General features: G+C 54.9%; 2 protein-coding genes across 4 annotated transcripts in view; one reads left to right on the top strand and one right to left on the bottom strand.

Moving 5' to 3' along the window:
* The window catches only part of RASAL1 (RAS protein activator like 1), a 29,912-nt gene extending 14,031 nt beyond the window's left edge, over positions 1-15,881 (top strand). For all 3 annotated transcript variants that reach the window (XM_024741513.1, XM_024741512.1, XM_024741515.1), the window contains 16 exons: positions 900-981; positions 1,125-1,256; positions 3,049-3,137; positions 3,387-3,504; positions 3,638-3,791; positions 4,170-4,234; positions 4,530-4,642; positions 6,703-6,895; positions 9,604-9,741; positions 10,293-10,437; positions 11,645-11,817; positions 12,935-13,072; positions 13,160-13,295; positions 14,032-14,152; positions 15,134-15,210; positions 15,472-15,881. In XM_024741513.1, coding sequence (XP_024597281.1) covers positions 900-981; positions 1,125-1,256; positions 3,049-3,137; positions 3,387-3,504; positions 3,638-3,791; positions 4,170-4,234; positions 4,530-4,642; positions 6,703-6,895; positions 9,604-9,741; positions 10,293-10,437; positions 11,645-11,817; positions 12,935-13,072; positions 13,160-13,295; positions 14,032-14,152; positions 15,134-15,210; positions 15,472-15,611 — 2,014 coding nt within the window. In that variant the 3' untranslated portion in view covers positions 15,612-15,881. The remainder of the gene's footprint in view (positions 1-899; positions 982-1,124; positions 1,257-3,048; positions 3,138-3,386; positions 3,505-3,637; positions 3,792-4,169; positions 4,235-4,529; positions 4,643-6,702; positions 6,896-9,603; positions 9,742-10,292; positions 10,438-11,644; positions 11,818-12,934; positions 13,073-13,159; positions 13,296-14,031; positions 14,153-15,133; positions 15,211-15,471) is intronic.
* A 138-nt stretch (positions 15,882-16,019) lies between these two features.
* DTX1 (deltex E3 ubiquitin ligase 1) overlaps positions 16,020-25,669 on the bottom strand; it is a 38,599-nt gene continuing 28,949 nt past the window's right edge. The window contains 7 exon segments of the mRNA XM_024741516.1: positions 16,020-18,551; positions 19,258-19,347; positions 19,438-19,599; positions 19,694-19,852; positions 20,545-20,606; positions 20,912-21,073; positions 21,418-21,479. Coding sequence (XP_024597284.1) covers positions 18,327-18,551; positions 19,258-19,347; positions 19,438-19,599; positions 19,694-19,852; positions 20,545-20,606; positions 20,912-21,073; positions 21,418-21,479 — 922 coding nt within the window. The 3' untranslated portion in view covers positions 16,020-18,326.

Here is a 25,669-nt window from a genome sequence, read left to right as displayed (position 1 = left end):
TGCTCTGTGCCCATGACCTCCTCCCCAGCCACAAAGCTGTTCAGGATCCTTGCAAGCAGGAGAGGGACTGATTGCAGTCGCTTAGTAACTAGGCTGGCTCCTAGGAAACCAAAGAAGGCTTTGGATGCTGAGCAGGGGTGGGAGAGGAGCAGCGGGAGGAAACAAGCAGCCCCTGGGTGTGTGTGTGGGGGAATGTCCCTGGATTTGGGGGACCTTGGGAAGGAGGGGTGGGGGAGGCTGACTGGGGTGAGCCTTTGAGTTGTCATGGCAACCAGAGGCAGGCAGGCCCTGCTTCATGCCTTTTCTTCGTCCTAGGCACAGTGTGGGCATGAGTGTTTGTTGAGTGAATGAGTGAGCTGAGCACTTACCACCTGCCGGCTGCTATGCTGAGCCCTTTACACATATTGTCACATTTAACCCTTGGCCCTGTGAGGTTGGTCTGTTATTACTCTGATTTTCCAGATGAAGAAACAGGCTCAGGGAGGTGAAGTAAATTTTCCTAGTGTCACCCAGCCAGTGAATGGGAGAGTCAGGCTTTGAACCCTGGCATCTGGTCTCCCATCCAGGGGCTCCAGGGAAACTGAGACTCCCTTCCCCCTCCTCACTGCACCTTCACCTGCTGCTTTGTGATGTTCAGCTTGACCTTTCGGTGCCTCAGTTTCCTTCCCTAGAAAATAGGGGCATAGTAGCGTGTCCTCGTAGGGTGGCATTAGTCAATAGGAAGATACTGGGTTTGGATGGCTCTGGTGAGGGATGTTCCTCGCTGGATCCCTACAATGGGGTAGTTCGTTGCCTTGGAAACCAGCAGTATTTGAATGGTCTACCCTGAACCCCCTTTCCAAGGTCTTGCTCCTCAAGGGTCCTGTGACCCCCCCACCCCTTACTTCATCTGTTCCCAGGGACCTGGCCCCCCGAGACATCTCCGGCACATCTGACCCATTTGCACGTGTGTTTTGGGGCAGCCAGAGCTTGGAGACTTCGGTAAGCGGTGTAGCGGAGCCGGGAGAGTGGGGCATCAGGTGACCTTGGGAAAGCCACTTAACCTCTCTGAAGCTCAGTTTTACCATCTGTAAAATGGCAACAGTGGTCCCATTAGCTCTCTCTCTCACTCCCTCCTTTCCCAGACCATCAAGAAGACTCGCTTCCCACACTGGGATGAGGTGCTGGAGCTGCGGGAGATGCCAGGTCCCCCATCCCCGCTGCGGGTGGAGCTCTGGGACTGGGACATGGTTGGCAAGAATGACTTCCTGGGCATGGTGAGCACGCCCCCGCCAACACCCGCCTCCCCTGACACCCTCCATGGCTTCCCATTGCCTCCAAGGGGGAAGGGGGAGGTGGGCTGGGCATCTTCGGGCGTGCTTGGAAGGGTAGATGTGAAGCCTGCCTCATCAGGTCCCCTGGCCAGGCCTGGGTGATGGAGTGCCATTGTTCCATTGGTGCAGGAACCTGTCCAAGGTCACAGGGTGGGCCCAGATTCTTATTCCGGGATGAGAGTACCCAGGATGACTGTGTGCTAGCCCTGTGCTAAGTGCTTCTCCAGCATCACCTCATTGGCCATCATCACCTGATGGCCACTGTTAAGAGGCTAGGACCATTGTTGTCCCCGTTTTGCAGATGGGAATACGAAGGTTCAGAGAGGTTAAGTGGCTTTCCCAAGGTCATATGATTAAGAAATGGCAGAGTCAGGATTTGAGTTCAGGTCTCTCTGACTCCAGAGTCGAAGTCTAACTCTTACTCCTGGAAGCGCTGGGCTCAAGGTCTTGCTCTCGGAACCTCAGTCTTCCCATCTGTAAAATGCGTGATTTTTCTTGCCTCTCAGTAGTAGTGGATGTATACTCAGACTTGACAGTTTTTGGGTTTTTTTCAGCCGCACTGCGTAATCAGGGGTTGAACCTGGGCCGCAGCAGTGAACACACTAAATCCTAACCACTAGGCCGCCAGGGAACTCCAAAGGCTGACAGTTTTTAAAAGTAGCCAATATTAGAGCAAATAAGAGGAAGACTTGGTTATGCACTCCTGGTGGGACTATAACATGGTGCAGCGGCTTTGGAAGATGGTCTGGCAATTCCTCAAATGATTAAAGATAGAGTTACCACGTGACCCAGCAGCTCTACTCCTAGGTGTGTACCAAAGAGAAATGAAAACTTATATCCACACCAGAAAGGTTACATTAATGTTCATAGCAGCATCGTTCATAATAGCCAAAAGTAGAAACAGCCCAGATGTCTATCAACAGATGAATGAATGAACAAAATGTAGTATATCCACACAATGGAATACTATTCAGCCATAAAAAGGAACAAAGTACTGACACATGCTACAACGTGGATGAACTTTGAAAACACAATGCTAAGTGAAAGAAGTCAGTCCAAAACCTCCCACATCTTGTATGATTTAATTTATATGAGATGTCTAATACGAGCGAATCTATAAAGACATAAAGTAGATAAGTCGTTGCCAGGGGCTGGGGGATGGGGAGTGATTGCTAATGGGTATAGGCTTTTTTTTTGGTGGGGGAACTGATAGAAAATGGACTGAAATTAGTGGTGATGGTCACACAACTCTGTGAATATACTAAAAACCACTGAATCATACGCTTTAAATCAGTGAATTGTAAGGGATGTGAATTATATCTCTGTAAAATTGTTATTTAAAAAGAGAGGGAGGTGGGGCTTGCGGGCCTTCTGGACTGTCTTTATTATTTATTTACTTATTTACTTTTGGCCATGCCACTGGCCCACCAGGGAATTCCCTTTATGCCTTTTGATAGATGCAAGTTTCGTCCCTAAACAGAGCTGAAAATACACTCAGTCCAGACATGCTGTCTCTAGCAGCTCTGTGACCTCGGGCAAGTCACTCCACTTCTCTGAACCTCAGTTTCCTCAACTGTAAATTAAGTGTCCCCTGGAGGCCCTCAGGATACGGTATGGGAGGAGGAGGTAGCCCTTGGCGGGCTTTGCCGCCCCCCCTTGGGTGGGCAGCCTGACCTCTTCTTCCAGGGCTGGGTGGGGCAGAGCTCTACTGAGGGTCTGTGTGTCCCCCCCACAGGTGGAGTTCCCCCCGCAGGTCCTACAGCAGAACCCGCCCAATGGCTGGTTCCACCTCCTGCCCTTTCCCAGAGCGGAGGAGGATTCTGGGTAAACGTGGGTGCAGAGGGAGGAGGCTGGGCTGGAACCATGTTGGGTACCACCTTCAGCTTGTATTATTACAGTATTTATACCGGTTGATATCTATTCACACCTGTTTATACTGGCCACACCTGCCCACACCTGTCTTGTTTTACAAATATCTATGCTCTTTACCTGTACTCACACCTGACTACCTTGGCTCACCGCGCTGGCCCATACATACTTACGTTCCTTCACCTGTGATCTGGCCCTGGCCAGGGGGAGCCTGGGTGCTCTTCGGCTGAAGGTGCGCCTGACTGAGGACCGCGTCCTGCCCTCCCAGTACTACCAGCCACTCAGGGAGTTGCTCATGGAGTCTGTGCTGGGGCCGGCAGAGGTGGGTGCATCACTGCGGGTGGGCAGGGATCTGGATCATGGCCTCCCCTTGCTTCGGGGATGTCTAGCTGGGCTTTTCTGCTTTGGGGTCCCAGGGCCCCAGGCCACCTCTCCTGCCTCCTGTCCTTGTGCAGGAAGATGCTGCCAGCCCCCTGGCTGTCCTGGAGGAGCTGACCTCGGGGGACTGCCGCCAGGAGCTTGCCACCAAGCTGGTGAAGCTCTTTCTTGGCCAGGGCCTGGCTGGGCCCTTTCTGGACTATCTCACCCGGCGTGAGGTGGCACGGACCAGTGAGTTGCCTGCATGACCCTCATGCATCACTCCCCAAGGATGAGTCTGCAGCGCGTCTCTGGGAGAGAAATGGGGGGGGCCTTAGGCAGAGGGCAGGGGCTGCTGTGTCTGTATGTGTCGGAGGTGGCACGGGCTGTGCACTCCCAGTCAGCTGGGAGCATGGTCCTGGGTTTAGGCCCTGGTTTTGCTACTCATGAGCTGTGTGACCTTAGGCAGCTCACTTAACCACTCTGGGCCTTTGTACTGTGAACGGAGTTGACGTTGCAAATCTCCTCAATTCCTGAGGCTGGAAGAATCATGACCCCCACCTTGGGTGGGTGGGGTGAGGTGGATTCAGCCCCCCAAATCCCAGCAAACACTTCCCTCTGTCCTCCCAGCTGACCCCAACACCCTCTTCCGTTCTAACTCCCTGGCATCCAAGTCAATGGAACAGTTTCTGAAGGGGGGTTGGTGAAGGCCTGGGGGGGGGGCCGGCAGCAGCTTCCTCAAGGGAACTCCCTTCCCAGTGCTTACTCGGACCCCAGAGCTTGGCCAGCCTCAGGTGGCACTGGGTGGCTGAGCTGCGGTGCTGGTGGCTGGTGGCTGGCCTAGCCCTGAGTTGCACCCCAACCCCAGCCCTTGGGCAGGCCCCCGCCTCGCTCTGAACCTCTCCCTGCGTGGTCCCCCTGACCCTCGCTCACGGGCACACCCTGGCCTTGCCCTCAGCCCCACCCCGTGTGGTGCCCCCCTGCCCCCAGCTCGTGGGCATGCCCTACCTGCACGAGGTCCTGAGGCCGGTGATTAACCGCGTCTTCGAGGAGAAGAAGTACATGGAGCTGGACCCGTGCAAGATGGACCTGGGCCGCACCAGGTGAGCCAAGCCTGAGGGGTGAACCCTCCACGGGCCCCTTGTCTGCCTGCAGCCTTGTCAGGCCGGGTCTCTGCCGACTGCCCCCCACCCCTCCCTCCAGCACGACTGCTCAGGAGCCCCGCATTCTACCTCAAAGCCTCCCCTGCAAGCGCCCAGCCCCTCAGACAGTGTCGTGCAGTGGTTATGGGCAGGACTCTGAGACATGAGCTCCCTGGGTCCAAATCCCAGCTCTGCCACACCTGCTGGGCAAGTTACTTAAACCCCTGTGAATACCTACCTGATGGATTGTCATGAGAATTAACTGAGTTATATACACAAAGCCCAGCATTAACTAATACTCCATAAGTACTAGTTATTTCTGTTATCCTGGTGGTGGTGGCTGAGGCCCTTGGGGGAGGGCCCAGTGTGGGTCTGCGAGCAGATGTGGCATCCTGTAGCGCTCGATGACATGGGGTTAGGGAGCAGGGCAGTGACGGGGTCGGGGGAGTCGGTTCGTGCCTCCCTGGGCTCCTCCTTTCTTTTTTTGTTTTGGCCGTGCCATGCAGCATACGGGATCTTAGTTCCCTGACCAGGGATCGAACCCACGCCCCCTGCAGTGCAAGTGCAGAGTCTTAACAACTGGACCGCCAGGGAAGCCCACGGGCTCCTCCTTTCTTGCCAGGACTTTCCTCCTCCAGCTAGGGTGGGCGGGCTTGTTCCTGCCAAGCCATCCGAGCCGGTTGCTGGGCAGTCCATTGGGGACCATGGTGGAGGCAGGAGAGGGTCTTTCCTTCACTTTGGGCCTTGCCCAGCAAGTGCTGCCCACACCTTCCGACCACCCCGGAGGCAGGTATTAGGATCCCTTTTTACAGATGAGGAAACTGAGGCTCAGAGAGGGGAGGTCACCTGCCTAAGGTTGCACAGTTGGGAAGTTGCAAAGTGGGGATTTGAATCCAGGCCCTGAGCAGAAGGGCAGAGTCCATCTGTGAAACCCCTAGGCCAGGGCTTTTCCCAGCAACCCTGGCAAGGATGGTGGAAGTCAGTGGGCGCCCGCAGGGAGCTGGAGCATCCAGGAAACTGGGCAGACTCTGGAACCGGCAGTCTTGAGTTATAATCTCTGTTCTGCCACCTATTTGCAAGGGGACCTCTCTGAGCCTCAGTTTCCTCATCTGTTAAATGGGAACAATCAGCCTACTTAATCTAACATTGGGTTGCCATTAGGATTAAATGATTCAGTGCCAGAGACAATTAGTTCAGGGCTTAGCTTGTTGGGTCCAGGGCACAGTGGGGTTGAGAACCCCCAGCCTGGTTTCCATGGAATTCACAATCTGAGGGTAGGCAAGACAGACCCTAAACCTGCATGGGGACAGGAAGGAAGGGAGCAAGATCATTGCAGGTAGAAAAGTGCTATTCCATCGTCTATTCAACTAAACAATTTTTAAGCACCTACTATGTGCCAGGCACTGGGCTGAAAGCTGAGTTCGTAGCAGGGAGAAAATGGACACAAGTCCCTCTTCTCGGGGGAGACAGATAATAAACTAAAGAAGGTTATTGCAGGCGATCAGTGGAAAGGAGGGAGATAAAGTGAGGGAGGGTCCTGGCAAGAGCCAGGAGCAGGGTAAGGGCTTGCGATATTCCGTAGGGTGTCACAGGGACAGCTTCCCAGAGAAGGGGACATGGAAGCAAAGACTTGGAGGAGTTGAGGGAGGGAGTGGTGCACAGATCTGCTGGAAGAGTGTTGCAGGCAAGGAGAACCGCAAGTGCAAAGGCCCTGGGGCAGGAGTGTGTGTCTGGCAGGTCCATGCTGAAAATGCACTGAACCAGGGTCCGTGATGATGAGCAGTAGGGGAGGGATGACCTCTTTGAGCAGGTGATTCCCAGCAGGGGGATCAGCAGGTACAAAGGCTCCAAGACAGAAATAAGCTCCGTGTGTTGAAGCAGCTGTAGTGGAATGGTAGGAGGGGAGGCCATGGAGATGGGATGGGAAGGTGGGTGCTCTCTGAGCTCAGTGGGGGCCCATGGAGGGTTTTGAGCAGGCAGATGCCAGGCTCTGAGGCGGAGCCCTCCACTTGCTCCCCCAGGAGAATCTCCTTCAAGGGTGCACCCTCCGAGGAGCACGTGCGGGAGGCCAGCCTGGGGCTGCTGACGGGCTACCTGGGGCCCATCATGGATACCATTGTGGGCTCCGTGGGGCGCTGCCCGCCCGCCATCCGTCTCGCCTTCAAGCAGCTGCGCCAGTGCGTGGAGGAGCGCTTTCCCCAGGCAGAGCACAAGGTGGGCCAGGCACTCCCATTGGGCAGATGGGGAGACTGAGGCTGGGGAGGGGCAGTAGCTTGTCCAGGGTCACAGGGAGAGGAAGGGCAGGGGCGGGACAAAACCTGGGCTGCCTACGCTGAAGTGCTGTGTGTCTTGGCAGAAGTGGGGACAGTGTTCTGATGGGATCTGGGACCCAGGGGTGATGATGGTGATGATAATAATAGCAGTTCACACTATATATAGTCCTTTCTAGGAGTCAGGCCTTGTTTTACATACTTATTACCTCGTCTAGTCTTCACTTCCACCCTACGAGCTGGGTGCCAGTATTATTCCATTTTACAGAGGAGGAAACTGAGGCCCAGAGAGGTTAAGTTACACAGCTAGGAGGGGGTAGTGATGGGATAGGCACCCACCCAGGCAGACTCCTGAACCTGTGCTCATAACCACCAAATAATACAGTCTGGCGCAAAGCAAATGCTTCTGAAATTCCAGCTATTAGGAGAGAGAGAGAGACAGAGAGACAGAGAGACAGAGATGGCTGGCACACAGTACTCAGTAGCAGACACCTAAAATAAAGTCTAAAAAGAAATCCCTGCACCTGCTAGTGCTTTTCTAATACTGATACAAAAGTTGAACTCTAGGTGCTGTAGGGTTCAGGCAGGTGAGGTAAATGAACAGAGCAGTCAAGGTGTTGTACAGTAGGGAGTGGTAGGGACTGTGGCAAACTGGAGCTCCCACAGCTTGTCTTAAAGGGGCAGATCCAGACAATCAATTATTGCCATGTAGGAATGGGGACCCAATATTGCCTGATCTTCAGAGTTTTTTTGTTTTTTAATCCAACAGTCTGGATTTTATGTGTGGAATCTTACTTTTTAAATTTTGGCACTAGTTTACCTAACAACAATAACACAACAATAATAGTTTGAGCCAATCACTACACGTTTGCAGCTGGACTGGCCTGTGGGTTGCCAGTTTGAGACCCCCAGGTTTAATGCTCAGCATGCCTTCCGAGGTGGCGGTCACGGTCCTTGCTTACAAATGACACCGAGTGAGGCTAGGTCTTTCTTACACAGCACTGACATAATAGAAATGCAGACTGGGGTTCGCTTTGCAGAAAGACCTAGGACCCGCTAAATGTTGGAGATGTAATGCCCCAACCCCTAGAGCCTGGGTTTAAGAGGTCCTGATTTATGCCACACCTCTCCCCACTTACAGATGGGGAAACCGAGGCCCAGAGAGGTGAGGCACCTTGGCCAAGAGTCGTGGACTCAAGGCTAGGCCTCCAGACTCGCAGTGGGAACCTCTTCCTTCTTCCCTCATCCCTGCCTGAGGAGTGAGCTCTGGGCCTCCAAACTGGGACACGAGTGATTTACCCCACAGCTGCAGGGCTCTTGCCTGGGTTGCCAGTGGAGGTGCTAAGTGGGACACAGCCAAGGCAGGGAGGAAAGGAGGGAAGCGGGAGGCCAGCGCCCCAGACAGCCTGGCCCTTGTGGGAGGAACCAAGATCAATGACACCCAAGTGTCCCCCAGCTTTCAGCCTCCATGGTAGGCAGAGGCCACGGGCAGGGAGCAGGGACTTCCTCAGGCCCACGAGGATGGGTGGGGTCGCAGGAACCCAAGGGAGCCCCTTTCTTCGCCGCTCTGATACTTGTTCCTCCTTCTTAAGAAAGGAGGAAGTTGATGAGCTGATATCAAAGGCTAAAATTACCCTGGAACATGGTGGGCTGGGGGGGGCAGCCTTGGGGGCAGTTCAGGGTTCCAGATGAGTGGGACCTCCACCCTCACCTCTGGGCAGCTCCAGGTGCCCAGCTCCTGTCAGGGCTCACTGTCCACGCAGAGGTGCCCCCGGGAAGTTGGCACACACCCGGAGAGGGTATTGTCTTATGTGTGAATACAACCCCTAAATAAACACTGAAGCACATTCTCGGGCTAAATATAGCTTGGTGAGTGTGAGGGGTAGGTGAGGAGCCCCCTGGGGGGAGCTTGCACCCAGGATAGAGAGACACCTTCTCCCCAAGTCCCCTCTGCTGGAGCTGGGGGCACCAGCCTTACGTGCATGCAAGTGGGCCAGGCCTGGGTCTCACACAGAGGGGCGCCATACTTTACAGTTTGCAGGGGGCAGAGGCTGGGGCTGGGGGATGTGCAAGGGAGCCAGCTGAACTGGGTTCACTACTGAGCCTCAGTTTCCTCATCTGGAAAACAGAGATAATAGTATCTACCCCCATGGGATTGCCTTAGGAGTAAATGTGACAGTTCAGGCTTAGTTTTTGACACTCCGTAGCTAGTGTTGAATGCAGGAGAGTGTGGTGAAGAGCAGAGTTCAAATCCTGCCTGGGTTCAAATCCTGGCTCTGCCACTTATAGCTGTGTGGCCTTGGGCAAGTCACTTGACACCTCTGAGCCTCTGGTTCCTCAGCTGTAAACGGGGAATAATGATGATGCCTCTTTCATAGGGCTGTGCCATTAGCACAGTGCTTGGCACAAAGCAGACTCTGAGGCTGTTTGGCTAATTCTGATCGTGCAGGATTGGTATTATTACTCCATTTTCCAGGTGGGGAAACTGAGGCCCAGAGAGGAAAAGCCTCCTCGGCAGACCAGGATGGCCTCCTGACCTGTCTCCCATTCTACTTCCCCTTGTACCACCAATCTTTAGTCCTTGCTGCCTCAGTTTCCCCAGCTGAGAAGTGGATTTGAGGGACCCCTCTCACCTGCCGCTCCTCTCCGCAGGATGTGAAGAACCTGGCCATAAGTGGCTTTCTCTTCCTGCGATTCTTCGCTCCTGCCATCCTCACCCCGAAGCTGTTTGACCTTCGGGACCAGCACGCAGATCCCCAGACCAGACGCTCACTGCTGCTGCTTGCCAAGGTGCCGGCAGTGGAGCCCCCCCATCTCGGGTGCCCTTAGCCAGTGAGAAGCATGGGAGGAACAGAGTGGAGGCCGGACCCATGGAAGACCCAAATGAGACCCAGAGAAACCTCTGTTTGAAACAGCACCATTAGCTTTCCATCCTGAATGTGACAGCATTCATTTCTCTTTCTAATTCCCTCTTTGGAACAAAATCTCTACCCTTCCAGGGGCAAAGCGGGAAGCAGGCTAGCAGTCATTTATGCTTTAGTATGAATTAGACCATCCTTTGCAAAGGGGCCACATTCTGAGGTTCTGATGGGCTCGAGTATGCATGATGGCATCAAGCAGTCCTGAATGGGGTTATCTGGGTTCAGGAGGGGACAAAATAAAAGCACTGGGGATACATATCTAGGGACAGATATCGTCTAAAGCAGGTGCTGCTAGGAATTTTCTCCTTTTCTTGAGCACTGATTTGGGAGCCAGGACTCTGGGGCTCTGTTCTGGGTCTACAGAGGGCCTTCCTCACTGCAGCGACCTTGGTGCTGGCATCCCCTGCTTCTTTGCTCCAGGCTGTGCAGAGCATTGGAAACCTGGGCCAGCAGCTGGGCCAGGGCAAGGAGCTGTGGATGGCCCCTCTACACCCCTTCCTGCTGCAGAGTATTTCGCGTGTGAGAGACTTCCTGGACCAGCTGGTGGATGTGGATGGGAAGGAGGGTGAGTTCCTGTGGCCCTGCCACAGCCAGCTTGTCATTCCACTGGACCCTCGGGACCTGCCCTTCTACCACCCCTCCCCCACCCCTAGCACTGAGACCGTGGACCTGTGGGTCAGCTAGTCAGTCAGCTAACATTTCCTGGCACATACCGTGCTAGGTCCCACAGACGAACAGACTCAGGCCCTCCAGACCATTCCAGCCTGTGTGGAGATGTGAGTGGGAATCGTGGCATGGTACTCATGCAATTGACAAATATCTATTAAGTGCCTACTTTGTAATAGACACTGTTCCAGGTGCTGGGGAAACAGCAGTGGATGAAACAGAAGAAAGTCCTGCCCTCGTGGAAGTTTTATTCTAGTGGAGACAACAAGCTGTAAACAAGATTAATTACCAAATCACATGTGTTAACGGAGTGATAAGTGCTTAGGAGAAAAAATAAAAGAGGGAAGGGAATATTGGGCTGGGGGTGGCAGGTCATTCTTTTAGAGAGGGTGGCCAGGAATGGCCTCACTAGGGTGATATTAGAATAAAGACCTGAAAGAGGACAGAGAGCAAGCCATGAGGATCCTGGGGAAGTGTTCCAGGCTGGGCACAGCATGTGCAAAGGCCCTGAGGTGGGGACAGAGAGTGACAGTGAGGGGGCCAGTGGAGAAGAATGAATGAGAGGGAGTGAAAGAGAGGTGAGGGGGGCAGATCATGTGGGGTTGCTGGAAGGATTCTGGCTTTCACCTGGAGTGAAATGGAACTACGGGATAGTTTTAAGCAGAGGAGTTGGGGGTGAGTCTATACCAGAGTGTGGGGCCCGGGTTATGAGACAGTTGGGTCCAAGTCACATGGGAGCAGCCTGTCAAAATGTGGAGGCCTGGTTGTGGCCTGATGAGGTCCCTGTGTGCTGGGGAGGGCCTGTGTCTGGACCCCTAAGGGTGGCTAGATCCAGGGCACTCCCTGGACTGACTCCATAAGGCGTGGCTCCCCCTGCTGGCTGCCTGCATATCCCTCAAGCTGGAAAGGGATCGCCAAGGCCAGCTTTTGGGCCCCCCACTCCCTGACACCCCCAGCCCCCATTCCCTATGGAGAAAGTGGAGTCCAAAGTCATCTTCTCCATCCTCCTGCCTCTAGGGAGCCAAGAATCACGCTCCTCCATGAGGCCCTCGGCAGGTTGAGCCTGGGTGGGAAGGGTTCACAGTCCCCCCCTCCCCATTTCCCAGAGCCTGGGGGCCCAGCCAGGGCCCTGGTCCCGCCCTCGGTGACTGTTCGAGAAGGCTACCTGCTCAAGCGCAAGGAAGAGCCCGCCGGCCTGGCCACACGCTTTGCGTTCAAGAAGCGCTACTTCCAGCTCAGCGGGGAGATGCTCTCCTACTCTAGGAGTCCTGAGTGTCAGGTGGGGCTCCAGCCCACTGTGGAGGGTTTTCCAGGGGTGGCCTCACTCATAGAGCTGCCTCTTTGTACACAGGGAGATACTGAGGTCCAGGAGGGGACAAGGACTGCCCAAGGCCCCGTGGCAGCTTAGCAAGTCCAAACTCTGAGGCCAGGCTCTGCTCATATCTTTGGGTCAGTGTGGGCACAGGACACGGACAGGCAAACGCCTACACATAGCATCAAACATTCTTCAGAACATGCACCTACGGTGGCTGGGACGTATCCTCCCAGATGTGGACATGCACAGGGCATGGACACTGCTTAACCCCACTCAGATGTGACCACCCAGGTCTCTGCCCACATACCATAGAGACTCACAGATAATTGGATCTGTTCACCCAGAGGTACATGCCCGGCTGGACAGGCACTCACATCCAGACATTTGTTCACTCATTCATTCATCCATCAAGCATTTATTCGAGCACCTACTATGTACCATGCAGTGTTCTAGTCACTGGAGATACCACAGTAAACAAGACATAAACTCCCTGCTCTCGTGGGGCTGCCATTCAAGTCTAGCACAAACTGAGACACACACTGGATCTACCCATTTCTGTGTCTGCACATCTACAGATCATAATAGCTAACACTGGAGAGGGTGCCCACCACTTATTCTTTCTACTTTATCAGCAGAGTGTAGATTCTAGAGTTCAACTCTGGGTTTCAATTCTGGCTCCACCAGCTGAGTGACCACAGGAAGGTCCTTTAATCCTCTTGTGCCTCAGTTTCCTCATCTATAAATTGGGAGGAATAATAGACCCAGCCTCAGAAATTTGTTGTAATGATGAAATAAGTTGAGAAATGTATCGTGCTTAAACTACATCTCAAGTGCTGTGTCAGGGGTTGCGATGAGGAAGATGAGGATGGTGGAAACTGATGTCCAGAGACGTTGTCACTTAGAGAGTGATGGGCCAGGACTGCAGGACTCACGGAACTGCCAAGTGGACACGCACATAGCACAGATGCGCGGGGTGAATGTCCCCACGCCAGGGCACACACCCACAGGAAAGCTGTCCCTGGGCACAGCCACGCCAGCCCTAGCCCCCGGCCCGCCCGGCAGTGACAGTCCTCTCTCACAGACGCGATCCTCCATGCCGGTGTCGCACATCCGCGCCGTGGAGCGCGTGGACGAGGGCGCCTTCCAGCTGCCGCACGTGATGCAGGTGGTGACGCAGGACGGCGTGGGAGCGCTGCACACCACCTACCTCCAGTGCAAGGTGAGGCGCCGCGAATATGAGGGAGGAGCGGAGGGAGCCCCTTGGGTCCCACCCCACCTCTGACCGCCCCCCACCAACTCCCTGAAGAACGTGAACGAGCTCAACCAGTGGCTATCGGCCCTGCGCAAGGCCAGCGCCCCCAATCCGGACAAGCTGGCCGCCTGGCATCCCGGTGCGTTCCGCAGCGCGCACTGGACCTGCTGCCTCCAGGCTGAGCGCTCAGGTGAGGGGGCGGGGCGGGGCGGACTCAGGCCCCGCCCTCCACACCTGTCAATCAGAGAGTGTCCCACCTCATCCTGGGTTGGCGCTGCAACTTTGGGCGAGTTCCTTAACCTCGCTCTTGCCTTGAAGTCTCCTCAAGTGAGAAATGGGGTTGATAATAGTGTCCACCTTGTAGGGTTGCTGTGAGGAGTAAATAAGTTGACATATGCAAAGCGATTAGAACACTGCCTGTCACACAGATATCTTTTAAGCACCCACTAAACACCAGGCGTCTAGTGGTACACAGACATCAGGCTTGCTCTCAAGGAAAACAAGTGAATAACCAGACCATTGTAATACAGTGTTACAAGTGCCAAGGTGTGGCTTTTGAGACTCCAGAGAACACCTCTGACCCAGCCCCAGGGTAGGACAGCAAGGAGGGCTTCCTGGAGTAGGTGCCACTTAAATGTGACCTGAGAAGGATAAGAGTTAAGTAGTGAAGTTGGAGGAAGGAAGAGTGTTTCAGGCAGAGCAAACGTGGGCTGAAGGATTGAAAAAGGTCTGTGGCTGGAGCCTAGAATGTGGGAGGGGGATGGAGAGAAGTGAGACTACGGCTCTTCTGGGCGGAGGTTGAGGCAGTGGGGCTGAGGGAAGTAGTAGGTTTGAAGGGTGACTTTAGAGGCAGAAGGGGCAGGGCTTGGCCATGGGGCTTCTGAAAGGGGAATGGGAGGTTAATGATGATGCCGTGTTCCCCTCAGCTGCCGGTTGCAGCCGCACACACTCAGCCGTCACCCTGGGGGACTGGAGTGACCCGCTGGATCCCGATGCTGAGACCCAAATGGTGTATCGGCAGTTGCTTCTAGGGCGGGACCGGCTCAGGTGGGTCCTCCCCACCACCCAACCCACTTCGCTATGCCCTGCTGGGGCAGCTACCCACTGTGCCCTCCCCACGTCCACATGTTCTTTCTTTCCATGTGCATCTGATGAGCTTCCGGGGGCGCAGGCTCCAGGGGAGGACGGGGAAGCATCCTCAGGTGGACCCTAATGTGGAACTGGATCTTGGGATCTTTTTTTTTTATTTTAAATTTTTACTTTTTGGTCTTGCTACACGGCATGTGGGGTCTTAGTTCCCTGACCAGGGATCGAACCCGCACCCACTGCATTGGAAGCACAGAATCTTAACCACTGGACCGCCAGGGAAGTCCCATGGATCTTGGGATCTTTTGACACCCAGGACTCCAGAGACAGAGGGCACAGAGCTTGGATGTGTCCCTCCACCTTGCTGGCTGGCCTCAGGATCACTGTCATTCAGTGACGGAGATGTGTTCCAACTCATAGTGTGGGTTCTGAAGCTGGCCTGCCTGGGTTCAAATCCTGGACTGGCTACTCACTGGCTCTGTGATCTTGGGCGAGTTGCTTACCTTCTCTACCTCAGTTTCCTCATCTGGAAAATAAGGGTACCAATTGTACATACCTCATGGGGTTGTCCTAAGGAACAAATGAGCTAATACAGGTAAAGCACTTTGTAGGTGCCTGGCCGCATAATTAGCTTTCAATAAAGGGTGACAATTATTATTATGCTGTGTGACCTTAGGTAAGTTACATTACTTCTCTGTGTCTCAGTGATCATCTGTATAACGGAGCTAACAGTAAGTACCTACATGTGTTTTGTGCTAATTAAATGAGTTTATACATGTAAAGGGCTTAGAATAGGATCTGACATGCTATAAATGTTTGCTGTGGTGATGATGATGGTTTAGTGGGAACCTGTAATGTCTCCTTCAACCAGCAGAATCTCTGGGTTTGAGAGCAGCATTGGGACTCAGGAACCAGCTTGGTTTTCTCCCTCTTAACTTTCAGGATGAAATTCCTGGAGGATTCCACCCTGGATACGACTCCCGAGGCAGACACAGAGAAGGGCTCCAGTGCCACGGAAGGTAAGGGGATAAGGAGGTCCCTTTTCTTTGCCCTCTCTGATACCTCCCACAACTTGCTCAGCACCCCGCCCTGTCCTCCCCTCCCACTCTCCTCTTTCCAGTCCACCAGCAGGCCAGAGGGCTCTGTGTATGCGGCCCTGGCACATTTTAGGATCTCAGGGCCTCAGGCACATATGGAGCCTGAGGAAGCCACTGGATCTGAATTACAGTAGCCTGCCCTGGCCTCGCTGAGCCCCTGTGGCCTCCTTTTCTTTCTCCCAGGGGCCTGTCCTGCTGCCCTGGCTCACCAGAGAGAGGCAGCTGCCCGTCTGCTGGAGGTGCTCGCAGACCTGGATCAAGCTCACGAGGAGTTCCAGCCTCAGGAACAGCAGAAGGTGGCCCCAGGCCCCCTGAGGCCCTGAGGCCACGCCAGAGCCAGGCTGAAAGGAGGCGAAAAGAGCCGGTGGGCCCTTCTCAGTGCCACCTGGCCCAGGAGTCTCCTCGTGGCTGTCTGGTACCTCGTGGATGCTGTGGCTTGCAGGCTCCTGGAGATATCCTAATCCCATGTGTCCTAAGCTGAGAACCCAGGCATGGAAACCCTTTGGCAGGGGACCATCCTTGCACTGAATGAGTCTTACCCTCTGGGTTGAGGCACTCTGGAGTGGATGGAATAAGGAACCTAACCCACTTGTCTCAGCCTGAGGTTTCTGCTTCACAGGACTGGCCTCTACCCACACTGACATGGCCAGCCTGGCCCTGAGCTGCTGGATACAGCTGTACCTGAATCCCTGATGCCCAGTGGCCTTGTTGCCCCAGATAGGCACTAAACAGGCTCAGCCCTTCCTGTTTTCATGTCTGCCAATCCCTGTAGCCACATTGATCCTCCTGAACCCTGTCCTTGGCCAAGAATCCTAACCACAAGCCTCCAGAATCAGGTGCCCTCAGGAATAACTGAGGCTGAGAGCCCAGCGTGCGTGACTCAGACCCTTGGGAGACTTTGGACCAGGCTCTTTCCCTCTCTTTGAGCCTCAGTTTACCCTGTATAAAATGAGGAGGGAGTGAGTCTAGATGTGTGGTTTTCAAAATGGGTTCCATGGGGATAGCGTGGGAGCCAGGGAGGGATTTCTCAGACTGTGGTTCAAAGCCCACCCTCACGTTGTCTGCTAGAAATGCATATTCCTGGGGTCGCGCCCAGATCTCCTGAATCAGAATCTGAGGGAGCGTGAGGGCAGGAATCAGGGTTTGAAACAAGTTCCACAGGTGATGTGGATGCACATGAGATTTGAGGACCATGGGGCTGGGTGATTTTGTATATTGAGGTGAGATTTTGTTTGAGAATTAATCACAGAAGGTAAAATGTTTGGGAACACCCAACTGGCAGAATTGGAAGGGCCTCCAAAGACTCATTTCCAGTTTTGTGTGACTAGAGGGTAGGACAGAAACCTAAGCCTATCTGGCTGGGGGGGTGGGGTGTGGTGGCGGTAACATGGACCAGATGCAGTGCTATCCTGAGCGTGGCCGGAAGGGGTCGCCTGGAGCCGTGGCGTCCACCACAGCCTCCTAGCATCCTGGGATGTTGCAGAGACTGACAGGAGACTTGCTGCAGATCCCGGGATACGTCCCTGTCTCTCCCTAGACAGAACCTGGTCCTCCTCCCTGAGGGCAGAGGCTGGGGCTCTGAGGTTCCAACGAGCCGACCACGGCGTCTCCCAGCTCCTCCATATTTTCCAGGAGGCTCGCAGCTCCCAGCCCAAGTTCCTGGTTCCTAGTAATTGTACCAGGGAGCAGCTGTGTGCATTGCCGTGCCCGTGCTTGAGACTCTCACCTGTGCCCTCTTGGGGACTAGGATTGGGAGGGTCTGCCTCTGCCACCATCACCCCCTGCCTGCCCCAGGACAAGAGAAGTAGGGGACCCTCCATCTCCAGCTGCCCAAGGCTGACGGGGCAATGGTCCTGGGTCATCATCATTTTGTTGCAAGCTCCCCCATGGGATGGACCGAAAGCCCCCAGAAACAGAGCCACGTACACCCCTTCTTAACAGGAAAAGACCCAGCGGAGGAGGAGAAAGACCATTTATTTCTCCACCCACAGTGGGACTGGTAGATTTTCAAAAGAGCAATCACTGGCGTCCCTTTAAATCTTGGCTGACTTTCGCCGTGGCAGCCAATCAACAGAGGCAGAGCTGGTGAGTTGCCTGGGCAACAGGCCCCTGGTTGGCCGAGACCATCAGCCACCCCACTGCCCACTTCCAAGGAAAGGGAAATGGACTCTTTGCTGTCCGGTCTGCTTTTTAAACCTTCTGGCCTAAGCCAGCCCCTCCTTGTCTCACTCCTGAAGCCAGATGCTCCAGCCTTTGGATCTTGACATTGGGAGCGATTTGGTGGAGAGAATGGGGTGGGGAGGAAAGGAAAACAGTGCCTTTATCAGGGACAGACATAAGGCCTGGGGATGGCAAGGGAGAAGAAGGAGGTCAGGGTCGCAGAAGGATGAAGAGACACAAGCACAAAATAAGATTCTCCTCGTCTGTCTCCCTGGCCCGCCCCTTTGCAAAACTGCTGAATATTCTGGGAGCTTCCACCCTGTGGGCCCACAACTGCCCATCAGTGGGTGGCAGAGATGGGGGGAGGCTGAGGATCCCAAGTGCCCCCTTTTCTCCCGGACCCTCACCAGGCCCCCAAGTGCTTGACCCGAGTCCTTTTGTTTGCAGACAAGCCTGTACAGATGCGATAGAGACACAGATGGGAATCCACATGGAGTATCATCACAGGGGTCTTTCTGTCTCTTCCCCCCCAGTCTGGGGGTAAGTAGAGGCACGTGGGTGTGCGTGCATGTGTTCAACAGGACACGTGTGTTTGCGTGAGGGGGTGGGGCTCTCTGTCTTTTTGGTAGGGAGGTTGCTGTGGTTTCCGGTACACCCTTGCGACACTCTCAGGTAGCTAGGGTCGAAGCCAGCTGGCCCGCCATCCTCCCATCATCCCAACTGCTACCAGCCAAATCCCGGGAACGCTTCTGGTTCCTCCTGCAGGCTCCTCCCCAGCCCTGAACGTGGGCCGCCAGGACACACCTGGCGGAGGGAGGCATGTGCTGCATGTGCTGGACCAGGGGCAAAGCAGGAGGGAAGGTGGACAGCCTTGGGCCTCAGGCCTTGGCCACAGCCTCGGACACACCCTGGGCTGTGAGCTCTGCCAGCACGTTGTCTAGGTAGCTAGCGTCTGGGTAGCCGTGGCCCGTGAGGTTGGATCCAAACTCGGTCTTGTGGTGGATCTCGTTCCACACCACGGTGTCCGACTCGCCCGTGGTGTTGGATGTGCCGATGGTGAAGATAAGTCTCCGCTCCCAGGCGGTGATGAGCAGCCTCAGCACCTGGAGGGCGGGGCAGGCAAGGGTCACAGCCAGCCCCACCCACAGCTTGAGTCCCTCCCTGACCACACTGTGGCTCCCCTGCGGGATTCCCTGCGGCTGCCCAGCTCGGCCACTTCCTTCCCTAGACTGACTCCCACTCTGAGCTCCCTCAGTAAAAGCACTTTCCATGTTATCAGCCTGTTTCTTTGGGGCGAAGGGTCTCAAACTGATGGCCCTCAGCTGTGTTTGGTTTGGACCTCATGCTGTATCAAACAGCCACTTTGTGACTTCGTTGGCAATATTCAAAAACCTGGGGATATCACGTGAAAATCAGAATTTCTGGCTTCTCTTGAAAAACAAAAAGTAAAAGCAGACAGTCTCTAGCGTGGCAGTGAAGAACCTAGACTGCTTGGGTTCAAATCCAGGCTCCACTGTTTGCTAGCTGTGTGACCTTGGGCAAGTTACTTGCCCTCTCTGAGGCTTCGTTTCTTTATCTCTAAAATGAGGTCAAGACCTTGACTTCAGCGGGCTGGTGAATGAGATGAGGTGTGTCAGGCGACTGGCAGGGCTAGACACACAAACACAGACACACAGACACACACACACACACTGGGTGGTTATGGTCAGTGCTGGTGCAGGGACTGGGGAGAACGGGGACCACAGGTCCAGCTGATGGCGGCTGGGGGCCCAGCCTGCTCCCACATCCCCGCGCCCTCACAGCACCCACCTTCCGGCCCTTCTCGTTGTTGGGCAGATAGCAGTGGCGTGGGAAGCCTCTTGCAGTGAACTTCTTGCCTGGGTTGGGGTGCTCGGGGCCCTGTGGGAGAGGCAGCAGGGGCTTGAACCACAGACAGCGGCGGTGGCGGTGGCCTCGGGAGGGCTCAAAGCTAGGGGCCTGGGGGCTCACCTGGATGCCTGTGGGGATGTCGTAGACGATGCGGATGGTCTGGGTGTCAGCGAAGCCGGGCAGCGAGTGGGGGATGAGGTGAAACTCCATCTTCCCGGGTGGCTGAGTGCCCGTCTTCTCCCCGTAGATGGCCTTGCAGGTGGGGCACTGCAGGCTGCCATCCTGGGGTGGGGGAGAGTGGCCGTGAAGTCCCCAGGTGTCCTGGCCCCGCCCGGCCCCCCTGCCTACTCGCCACCCACTGCCCCACCCAGCCCACCTTGTTGCCATTGGAGTACATGGCCACGAGGCACAGCAGGTGGTACATGTGGCCACAGCGGCCTAGGCGGCCCACGAGCTCAGGTCGCACGCCCTTGTGCCGAAGCACGCCCTCGTAGCCGGAGGCTGTGACCAGCCGCTCCATGCAGATGGTACAGTCCTGGGGGAGGGGGCACAGACAGGAGACTGAGGACTGGGGAGGGCGGGACACCCCTCCCCAGTCAGCGCTGCTCCTGGGCAGGGGCCAGACCCCCTATCCCCCAAGGGCAAGAGACCGCCCCCTCTCTGGTCCCCATCTATCAAAAGGAGAGGACACCCCCAGGTACTGAATTCAGATACATGCAGAAGAAGAGATGGCTTGCTCACACCCCCCTCCAGACGGATTAAAGGCTTAACGATCAAAAGCAAAACTTAAACACATTTGGTGGAAAATATGGGTAAAAATATGCTGCAAACGGGAGGGGCTGCTGCGGTGAGAGGCCTGCGCGCCGAGGCGAGGAGTGGCCCCTGCTCGCTGTGGCTGGAAAGGACCCACGCGCAGTGACGAAGATCCAACGCAGCCAAAAAAAAAAAAAAAACACGAAAAAACAATCCACGCGCAGTAACGAAGATCCAACGCAGCAAAAAAAAAAAAAAAAAGCTGCAGAAACTAAGACTGATCAATGTGATTCTGGTAAACGTAGCATTTCTGTTCATCAAAAGACGCTGTAAAGAAAGTGAGATGGCAAACCCACAAACCAGGAGAAGAGACTGTAACACCTAGAACCAGGTGAGGAGGTGAGGGCTGGGCTCTCCATCTCTGGAGGTGAGGCTGCCTGTCCCCCGCACAGGTACCCTCCCCTAGGGGCTCACCTCATCAGGTGGGTTCTTCACCTTCTGCATGTACCTTCGGACCACATCCTCAGGGTTCTTACCTGCAAGGACAGAGTGGGGGTGGGCTTGAGGGTACCCAGAGTCTAGTCCTGAGGGCTTGGCTGAGGACAGGGTCACGGGTCAGAGGGGTGGGGTCAGAAGCTTGTAAGGGTTGGCAGGAGTCACATGTCAAGGGTTGCTTGAGGTCTGATGTAATCGGAGTTGGTGGCGAATGGGGGTCAGGGAACCAGAACTGAGATGGGGTCACAAGTCTTTAGACCAAATTGGAGTTGAAGGGCCAGAGGGGTTGAGGTCAAAGGTTAGTGGGGTCAAGTTCAGGGGTCAGGATCGGGCGCGGGAGGCATACTCTTCTTGAGGTGCTTCTTCTTGGTCTTGCGGCACACCCCGGGCACGCCTGGCACGGGCTTCACGTCGCTCTTGCTCACGGGCGGTGGGTGCAGGATGGGCTTGGGGGCCCGCGTCAGGCACACGGGCAGCCCCGCAGCGCAGAGCAGGATCCCGGTCATCCCTGGGGGGCGGCGGCGACAGTCAGGGGGCGGGATGCTCATCCAGGTCCCGCCCGCCCTGCTCTCCCAACATCGCGTGGACCCATGGGGTCTCTCCCCAGACTCCGCCCATCTGGTAAGCCCAGGAATCCTCAGATGGGTGGGTGGGGTGCCCGATGGGCCCCTCCCACTTAGCTCCCACCCAAGGTTGAAGCCAAGTGGAGTCCCTTCTGCGGGCCCCATGGACCCCAGTGTTATGGCCCAAAGGCAGGGGGTGTGTCCTCTTGGCCACGCCCTCCAAGGGGATGGGCCAAGGGGCCGAGAGGTGGGGGCCCCGCCCTTCTTTCCCGTCCTGGACTGGACTCACCTGCCAGGGCCGGGTGGACTGGCCCCGTACCATTCAAGTTCTTCACCGGGAGCGCAGGGACCCTGAGGGGAGAAGAGAAGAGGCTGCAGCCCCCCCGCCGCGCACCAGAAGATCAGGGGACTCTGCTTTGCCTTCTGGCTCTGGCTCGTGGCCATACTCTGACCCGTTTGTGCCTGTCCCAGTTATCTAGAACGACCACCAGGGAACTCCATTCCTACTCTGACATCCTTCTATTATGGGGTTCGGTGTGAGCAGGACCTCCGCCCCTGTGATAACGGAATGAACCCCTAGACTTAGTACTGACCCTCCCCTACTCCACAGCTGGCCTCCTCCCTGGTGAGAGCACTTGGCTCCCAACTGCTCCCTTTCATTGGCCACTGTGCCTGAAACCCAACTATTTGTGATTTAGCCATTCTAGATGCTCTCAAACTTTGCTATATGGAGCACTGATCCCCATAAAAGGTTCTGGGAAAGGAGGATTTAGGGATCAGTTAGGAAACACTTCACTGTCCCACTTGGAAATTCACAACACATATGGGCATATTAAAGGCTCTGATAAGTCCTGCATAAGGAAATATGGTTAGCAATGGTAAATCCAGGTTTCCCAAAGACATTTGATGATGAACATTTCCCCCCTCTGGAATATTTACTGATGTCAGTTCCTGTGACTAAGGCACTGTCACCTCTTCAAATGAAGAGGTCCTAGGAAAATGTAGCCTGCTTCCCCTCTTTGCCCTTCCCTCCAAAGAGGTCTGGCTTTTGGAATCATCCAGAGCTACTTTCATATTTCAGCTCCACCGTTAAGCAGCTGGATGACACGTGACACATCACCACACCTCTCATAAACCTGTTTCCCCATCAGTAAAATGGGGATAATATGGCACCTTCCTTAAGTTTGCCGTGAAGAGTCAATGAAATTCTGCATGTCAAGGGCTGAGCACAATTCCTGGTACCTAATAAAGACTCTAATAGCTTTAACCGTCATCACCACCATCATCACCATCGCTGTGTAATCCTGGCTAATTTCACCTCTCTTGCACCTGAACCCAGTCAGTTTCAGTGTAACTTCTCTCCATCTTGGATAGGAAACCATGAAAGTATTGCAGTGATAAGCTTGGGAGAGTCACTTAACCTCTGTGATCCTCTGTTTTCTTATCTGTAAAATGGGGATGACAATAAAGGAGAAATCTTGTTGTGATCTGTACAGTGTGCCCGCCTGAGTCTAGACTTCAGGGCTTAGTTTTGTGGATGAACTGGTATCTCTCTGTTGATGGGCATGGAAGGGTAAGTTTTGATGAAGAGAAGGAGTGTAATAAAAGCCACAGGGCAGCCTGAGGGGCTTGGGGATGTGCCAGGAGGAAGTGCAGGAAGGGATGCGGGCAGTGACAGCTGGGGAAGGAGCTGCTGCAGCCCCCTTTGCCTGCCTGCTCAGGTCTGAGCCTGGCCAGTGCTGCCTGGACACCTGCCCCAGCAGGTAGTCAGCACCAGGAAGCTGGCTGGAAAGTGTCTTTAAGCAAATAGTACGTTTGGCAGGTTTTCATGCTGCTGCAGTGGGTCCAGAAACACACACACACATACCCCTGGGGAACATGGGCTATATATACATGCACACGTACACTTGGAGAACACGCCAAATGCACAAGGACACACACTGCTCAAACAGGCACACACTCCTGAAAACATGCCCCCCACGCATGTACACACATGCTCCAGGGAACACGCGATAGATACACGCACACGCAGGCATGCACACACAATCCAGGAAGCCCCCTCCCTGTACATAGATACAGACACAGGCACACATATACTTCGGGAGCGTGCCACACACGCTTGCATGCAAACACACACACACACACACCAGGCAGTACACACCATGCATGCATACATACAGAGGTACACAGAGACACACCTCAGGGAACACACCCCATGAACACACACAGGTTCATACAGATACACACACCTCTGCATGGAGAACACCATACAAACATGTACACACACACTCCAGGGAACAGCACACACACAGATACCACGTGCACACACCATGAGGACACTGAACTGGACAGGAGAAGCCAGCTCGTGCCACAGCCGCCCCTCCCCCAAATTCGGGGTAAAGGCACCTCGGTCCTCACAAGCACCCAACAGTCTGCAGCCTTGCAAAGGGACCCTGCCACCTGCACGTGGGGACACACAGACACCATGACCCATGCTCCCCAACAATGACAGGTAGACGCTCGGCTGGGGGACTTACACTTTACACACACAGTAACACACACACACGCACTACACACAGCCGTCCACTCTGTGGCTGCCCGGCGGCACGGGCTTACACCTGGTCGGCCGGGGCTCTCCTCCCAGACCCCTCTGACTGGGGGTGGCAGCATCTGGAGCAGACATCAGGGTCACCAAACACTCTGGTGACCCAGAGTTATGAGGGAGGTGCAGCGGAGGGTAGGTACCCCTGGGGGCCCCCAGGGGCTGGACAGCTGAGGTGTGGGAGGGGGGAAAGATGCTGTGCCTCAGTTTCCCCATCTGTAATGGGGATAGAGTCTTGTGGAGGTTCAATGAGTTAAAACACATAAAGTTCATAGTTTGGTGCAGGGGTGAGAGTGGAGGTGTCCTAATTTTCTCCTTCAGCAGCCTGCTGGGACCCAAGGGAAGGGGGCTGAGTACCCATCTGCCCCTTCCCAGGGTTTGTCATAATCCTCCAGGACCTTCCTTGCAGGGGTATTACCACCCTAATCTCATCCCTCCCCGTCCTCTTACAGGAAAGCATGGAGGCACCTCCAGCTTCTCCTCTTCCTGAACTGCCCTTCAAAACACTTCTAGTGTATTATTATTTTATTTATTTTTAAAATTTATTTATTTTTGGCTGTGTTGGGTCTTCGTTTCTGTGCGAGGGCTTTCTTTAGTTGCGGCAAGTGGGGGCCGCTCTTCATCGCGGTTCGCGGGCCTCTCACTGTCGTGGCCTCTCTTGTTGCAGAGCACAAGCTCCAGATGCGCAGGCTCAGTAGTTGTGGCTCACGGGCCTAGTTGCTCCGCAGCATGTGGGATCTTCCCAGACCAGGGCTTGAACCCGTGTCCCCTGCATTGGCAGGCAGACTCCCAACCACTGTGCCACCAGGGAAGCCCTTCTAGTGTATTATTATTATCATTATTAGGCATGCAGGATCTTAGTTCCCTGACCAGGGTTTGAACCCATGCCCCCTGCGGTGGAAATGCATAGTCCTAACCACTGGACCACCAGGGAAGTCCCTAAAACACTTCTAGTGTAGACACACTGTTAAGGTCCTCTACATATCCAGGTCTTCCCATCCCCTTCCTTCCTTCATGTCTATCTCATGAGAAAACATCCTTCCTTCTCTCCAGGGCTATCTGTAAAATGGTGGAAAGAAAAGTATTTGGCACAAGTACCACCACTTCTTGTCTCCTACCTGTGGCAGGCATCACTAATCCATCACAGCACTTTCTCAAGCCAAGCAGGATCATCAGCACAGCTCTCCAGGCAGCCTCTACCGATCAGCAGGGACAGTTGGCTACCCCAGGTCTATATAATGCCAAAGCTCATGACAATGGTCTTGCTGAGCCTTTGGCCAGGGAGTTAGGCAGGAGGGACCCCAGAAAGGGAATATTTTAGATCTTAGCAGCCTTTCAATCTCAGGCACGCTTTAAAAACCACGTAGCCCTGGGTTACAAAAGTCAGTCTTGCTCCTGGGAGGAGGGTTGTGAGTGGGGCGTGATGGTGGGGCTGTTTTTTATTTACCGTCGGCAAGCTGGGGGACAGTCCCCAGGTGGCCCCCAGCCTCTCTCAATCTGCGGGCCCCCTGCGAGAACCCAGGGTAGCTGGGTTCCCACGATGCCAGAGCGTGGGAGCCACCCAGGCCCCTTTTTGATGTGGGATGCGCTGTTTCCTCCGAGTCAGTGAGAACATCCTCCTGCCCTGGACAGGAGACTGCTGCCCACAGGCCTCCCGGAAGGGGGGCCGGCCTTCACTCTCTGCTCCGCCCTCTTGAGGCCCTGCCTGGCAAAGGGTCAGAGGAATCCTTCAGGCCTTGAAATCTGCTCTGACCAGAAGCCAGCCCTGGCTGCCCCAGGGCAGGGATGGGTCCCGCTGCCTTGCCCACCCCTGCATCAGATCCTCCTCCTCCTGCTGCCCTCAATCCCCTGTGGCTCTTACCTTGCTTAGAGTAAAATCCAGCCTCTTTACCATATGCAGTATAGCCAGTACCTACCCCTTGAACTCTGTTTCTCCTGT

This window comes from Neophocaena asiaeorientalis, unplaced genomic scaffold, assembly GCF_003031525.2.
Source record: "Neophocaena asiaeorientalis asiaeorientalis breed wild unplaced genomic scaffold, Neophocaena_asiaeorientalis_V1.1 scaffold648, whole genome shotgun sequence".
Taxonomy (NCBI): domain Eukaryota; kingdom Metazoa; phylum Chordata; class Mammalia; order Artiodactyla; family Phocoenidae; genus Neophocaena; species Neophocaena asiaeorientalis.
The sequence above is the reverse complement of the archived record's forward strand: the minus strand, read 5'-3'. Positions and strand labels throughout refer to the sequence as shown.